Source organism: Scyliorhinus torazame, chromosome 3 (genome assembly GCF_047496885.1).
Source record: "Scyliorhinus torazame isolate Kashiwa2021f chromosome 3, sScyTor2.1, whole genome shotgun sequence".
NCBI classification, from domain to species: domain Eukaryota; kingdom Metazoa; phylum Chordata; class Chondrichthyes; order Carcharhiniformes; family Scyliorhinidae; genus Scyliorhinus; species Scyliorhinus torazame.
This window is the reverse complement of record NC_092709.1, coordinates 27697228-27703162: the sequence shown is the minus strand read 5'-3', so window position 1 is coordinate 27703162 and position 5935 is coordinate 27697228. Positions and strand designations below refer to the sequence as shown.

General features: G+C 46.5%; 1 protein-coding gene across 1 annotated transcript; it reads left to right on the top strand.

Moving 5' to 3' along the window:
* The first annotated feature begins 283 nt into the window (after positions 1 to 283).
* nkx6.1 (NK6 homeobox 1) lies at positions 284 to 5366 on the top strand. The gene is given in 7 exon segments (XM_072495466.1): positions 284 to 898; positions 901 to 1105; positions 1107 to 1213; positions 1216 to 1287; positions 1734 to 1895; positions 1898 to 1986; positions 3469 to 5366. Coding segments are annotated over 7 exon segments (1092 nt in total). The 5' UTR covers positions 284 to 684; the 3' UTR covers positions 3712 to 5366.
* The last annotated feature ends 569 nt before the right edge of the window (positions 5367 to 5935 follow it).

Genomic DNA, 5935 nt, shown 5'->3' with positions numbered 1-5935 from the left:
ATTTGGATTGTAACCCCCCCCCCCCCCTTCATGTTTCCAAACCTCTCCCGGGTCAGTTGCCTATTAAGTATGCAGATGTATTCAGGGGCGGGCTCTAGTCGTCAACCAATGGGAAGAAGGGGTTTGTGTACGTCACCGCCATTTTGAGACCAATCATTAAACGCATACCCCCCCATCCTTTGGCCCTCTCCCCTCCCCCCCCCCCCCCCCCCCCCCCCCCGTGGGGCGTTTTGATGGACAGCAAGGAAAGTTTTTTGCACCTTCTGTCAATCCAGAGGAGATAGAAAGCGCCTGGAGTGATGAGAGCGTTTTATTACCTCTACTTGTATCTTGCGGGGCGGCAAAGGCGAGAGCTCAAAAAGTCTGAGATCTTCGGGTGAAAGCAAAAAGGAAACCCAAAATGTGTCAACAATCCTGAGAGCAAGGATCGAGAACCCTCCTGCAGCCCCACACCCCGTCACTGCACTTGGAATTTAACGGGAGATCTGTTGACTTTAATCATTTTTTTGTGTGTGTGTATGTGTTGAATCTCTTATTATTAAAATATCCCCCACAAGTCAGAAGTTGGAAAGGGGAGAGGGGGGGAAATCTGGACTTTTGTTGATCTGAATAGAAGTGAAGTTCTTTATTCTCCCTCCTTTTTCCTTGTGAGGAGTTGTGGTTGATTCTGGTCACTTTTTGGTGATGTTAGCGGTCGGACAGATGGACGGGACCCGGCAAAGCGCGTTCGTGTTGAGCAGCCCGCCCTTGGCTGCTCTGCACAGCATGACCGAGATGAAGAACCCCTTGAACCCTTACTCACTGCAAACGGGGCCCGCCGCGGGAAGCGGGGCACCTTCCAACTCATCGCCCTCCAGCCCGGCCGGCATCGTCAGCGCGGCCGCCTCCATGGGGCTCAAGTCATGTCCAGCCTGCCCGGCTTCCTGGCACAGCAGTTCTCGTCCACCACTCCTCACGGTATCAACGACATCCTGGGCCGGCCACTGATGTTCCCGGGCGGCTGCGGAGGAGGAGGAGGTGGTGGAGGAGGAGGTGGTGGAGGAGGAGGAGTCGCCTCCGCACTGCTTTCAGGCATCCCTCGTTTCAATAGCAGCCTCAGCCCGCCACCCTCCGGGCATGTACTTCAGCCCGAGTGCAGCGGCGGCCGCAGCGGCGGCGGCAGGCGGCGGCGGCTGTCGCACCGTTACCCCCAAACCACTGGCCGAGCTGCCCGGCAGACTCCCATCTTCTGGCCGGGAGTGATGCAAAGTCCACCTTGGAGAGACGCCAGGCTGGGCTGCTCACCGCGTAAGTACAAAACTGATCTTCCCTAACCTGCTCTGCATAAAGACAATTGCAACACTATTCCCACCTATATTCAAATGTATTTCGTTGTGTTTTTGCTTCCTTTATTTTAAATACACTTGGAAACATCAAGTTTTGTAATCGCGTTGCCCAATTAAAGCTACAATGAGAATGGTGTGTCTTGTGTCACAGGAATGAAAATTGGATGGAATGAATGCTGTATATATGTTAGATAAAATGGTCATTCTCTAACTATATATAGAGTCAGTGTTGTTACAGAGCACCAGGTAAAATACATCATTATGGAGATTGTGTTATGCGCCCAAAGATTGATTTGGCCAATTGCCAGTTTCCAAATAAACCCCCAACCTTTCCCCCTATTTTGTTTTGTCAATATTAGTTGTTCAGATGTGTTATTTAATCGTGTCACCCTCCCGTTCCATTTGAAGAGCGGGTCCTCTTTGCTCCGCAGGTTACCGAAATAGATCTTAGCCGCTTGTTTAAACCCGCTTGCTGCCGTCTCCTTGCAGATCAGAGCGCCATGCTGATTGATAAAGACGGCAAACGGAAACACACCAGGCCCACCTTCTCGGGGCAACAAATCTTCGCGTTGGAAAAACTTTCGAACAAACGAAATACTTGGCTGGGCCCGAAAGGGCGAGACTGGCATATTCGCTGGGCATGACGGAGAGTCAAGTCAAGGTAAGGTTGCTGGGCAAATCTGAGTGGCCCCTCTGAGTGTTACCAAAGAGGTTATAATAAGAATCATCTCTATTGTCACAAGTAGGCTTACATTGCAATGAAGTTGCTGTGAAAAGCCTAGTTGGGTGGGGGGGGGGGGGGGGGGGAACTATAGATTCACAAAGCTTATATCTGAGCTGGAAAAAAATAGTAAAACTAAGCTTGAACATAGCGTAGATCAAGTGTAAAATATTGAATCACAACGCAAGTTTTGATGTGCGGTCTGAGCGTTCCTTTCTACATAAATCACTCATTCTCAATCAGCCCTGTTTTGCAACCACACAGAAATATAATTTAGCATCCACTGGTGCTGTATCAAATTAATTGGTAGCGCTGACGGTTTAACCTCAACGAGTGCACGGCACTCCTTGTTCAAAAATATTACAATTTGCCTTGAAATGCGCAAAGTTGATTTTCTGTTTGAAATACTGCTCTTCCTTCTGGCGGTAGCAATGTTTCATCTCAGGGATTATTTGCGAGATGTTTTATCTGTTTGGGGACTTGTAGCGTAGTCGTTTATACATTGACTCTTGCCCAGCAATTTCTGATCTATTAAAAACCCTTGCACCGCAACAACAATTCGTGAAACGTTGAGACCACAACTGAAATATCTCCATTATATAAAATAAATAGGAGGCGGGTTGTGCATATTTATTGCGCGAATCTAACATACTTATTAATGGAACGTTACAAATTGTAATCCATAACTTTTTAAATAAACTTTTTTATCAAAACAACCGTAATACTGGGGTATAAATAAATTACATTTATGGGCTCTTAGGTAGAGATTAAACTGTCGCTGCATTTAAAATATGACTGCATGGAGGTAGATATGTCAGCTCGGTTATGTGGCACACAGCTCCTGTATAGATAAGGTAGAGAACCTGTTTAAATAGTGAATGATCAATATTCTAAAACATGCAGAACTATGCTTGTTAAGGATAAGCCATATTTAAATCTGGAGTGTGGAGGCTAATCCAGCCCTTTATTCTGCCCGAAGCTCGCCGTGAATGCTATCACTTGCGGGAATTCCTGCAAAGTGGCGGGTTTATAAGCACTCAAGTGGCAGTCTAACTCTGAAAACGAACAGCGCTGGGGTGGATGGGGCGGGGGCGCTCCCTTCCAGCTAGATTCACCTCCGAGTTGGCAATTTAGACAAGTGTCAACTCCAGGCTCTGGGCATCCGGTTGGGCATCCGGTCAAAATTGTCAAAGTCAGCCAGTCCGGTGAACATTTCTGACAGAGGAATTTTATAGAGGAATGGGGGGGGGGGGGGGGGGGGGGTGCAGTCAAGTTTCACCGCCCAGAATGCTCCCAGGGCGAGAGGAGAGAATAAATGGCCGTTTGTCTAGATGCCTCTTTCGGGTTTGTGTGTGTGCGCGCTGGAAGTGTTCATTTTGTAAACCGTCCTCTGCATTCCTTCAATTATCGACAACCATTCAGGTCTGGTTCCAAAACAGACGGACAAAGTGGAGGAAGAAACACGCGGCCGAGATGGCAACAGCCAAGAAGAAGCAGGACTCGGAGACGGAGAGATTGAAGAGCACTTCGGAAAACGAGGAGGAGGACGACGAGTACAACAAGCCCCTGGATCCCAACTCGGACGACGAGAAGATTTCCCAGTTACTCAAGAAACACAAACCCAATACGTTGCACGTTCTCACAAGCGAGAACGAAAGCTCATAGGGAGGGAGAGAGAGCGGGGACTCTATATTCCGAATCCTACAGAAGCTAGCACTAAACTCTCTCTCTCTCTTACCGCTCTCTGTATATTATCAGAGATGTATATATTTTTATAGTCTATATAAGTTATGGGAAGATTTGATCAGAAACCCCGGAGCTTAAAGCACTAATTCTCATGGCTGATATACGCCTAAACTTAAAAAAAAAGGATTTGATCGCCAAATCTTGGTTTGTTGGAACATTTTCGTACCAAGATAGATATATAGAAATCTATTCAGCTCAGAGACTGAGAAACTCGATTGTGAAGAAGGGGTTCTCCCAGCTACATGTAAATATCTCGTGTATTAAAAGCCGGACAGAAAAAAAAACAGAATAACTGTGAATATTTATGTGTACAATACATTTTGTATAAGAACAGATCCGTTTAAATTAGCGCTGGCTTGGTTTTTAATGTATAGATTTGGTTTCGTTTTTCGTGTCTTGGAACCTTGTGCAGTCTGAATGCCAGAATTAGTGTTTGTGGATTGGGGAAAAAAAAGTATGGTATCTTTTCAATTCGTTGGCGTTTAATAAATTAAATGGTAATTGCAATAAGGGAGCGTCTCGCCTCTCGCTAGCTCCAGGAAAGTTTATTTTACAAATGGGGGGGGGGGTTTGTGGCCTTTCTACCTGAATCGCTGATGGGATTACCCCCCCCCCCTCCCCTCTATATGCTATCACCGATTGCAGTGTGTTTTTTTAAAACTGTCCATACAATACAAGACCTTTGTACATTTTCTGAGTAACTTACAGCATTTTCCAACCGATTGTTGAATTCATCGCGGTGGCTTTGTAATGGTGTGCTTTTCTCTCCCTCCCCGATGAGAAATGTATGATTGGCTGCATTTGAATTATATATTTTGATGTCGAATAATGTCAACCTGTAACCTTAAAATCACTCCCCGGGAATCTCCTCTGACCAATACCAAATAATGGTCACTGAATCAGCCCCTTGGAAGCGAATATTTTTGGAGTCTGTCGTCTGGTTATTTTCGAAGGTTTTTTGAACAATTCCAGCGGTGCACTTTTAAGGACAAAGTGTGTGAAGGAGGATCATTAACATTTTTGTGCGGTTGCTTTGTGGTTCTGAAGTAGACATTTTATTCAGCGTAGCCTTGGCTGTGCTGGGTTGAGATGATGCACGCTGGAAAGTGTGGGGGGCCTTGGGAGGCACTTTTCCGTTCATTCTGAGATTTAAATATCCGCAGCATTGGAGAGAGAGAAGGATTTTCAGAAAAAAACAAAACAGCCAGGCTGGAGATGGGAAGGAAGCTGTATTGGGAGGCTGTTCCGAAGTAACTTTTACATCACATTGCGGTCTTTAGAATAGAGGGAGGGGAGGATGAGGCGATGTTGTTTATTTCTATTATCAGATCAGGGCATTTTTTTTCTGATGAAGCATCTTCCCTTCTTTGGGCTTCAGTCAAACTGATCAAAGGGAGAAGGGGTGTTCCCCCGACCCCTCTATTCTGGTATTCAGATGGCCTGCTCAATTGGCGTTTGGCTTTGGTGAGTGAAGTGATTGTCCTTCCCGACTCAACATAGCGGGCGCCAAAGCTAGGAAAGTGAGGGTGGGGGATGAAAATAAGGACAAATGCAGATATTCCAGTAAATGTTCTCGGGACGTTGCCCGGGTTCTGAGGGGGGGGGGGGGGGGTAGTCTTGCGCTAGAGGCGTTTCTATCAATTGGACAGTGAATTGAACTTTGTACAAAACCGGGGGTCTCTCTTTTAAAAAAAAAGGGGGGGGGGGTAAATGAAATACCTTCAATGCAACTTTCCAAACTCGGTGTCGAACCCGTTCACTTCCTCCGCACTAGCAAAATGGATGACTTTTTGGTTGGGGATTGTAAATCAGACTCCTGCCTGGAAGAGAGGGTCAATCCAACATCAGCAAATCTTCGTCAGCGATCGAATTCTCCACCCCTCCGCGCTATATTTTGTTAGTTTGTTTGAATTCTTCGGGAGGGGGGGGGGGGGGAGAAAAAGGTCATCAAAATAGAAATGGGGAAAATAAAATAGGGGGATAAAAACAGCAGGAGGCACGCGACTGGGTCAGAGGGCAACAGGTACAAACTGCTGCTCGCTGCCACCCGGCTCAACCTCTCCATAAAGAGGTGTCACTTCAAATTAGAAAACGCTCTTTCCCATTTAACTCGACAGATCGAGGGCTAAATAAATGGCCACCG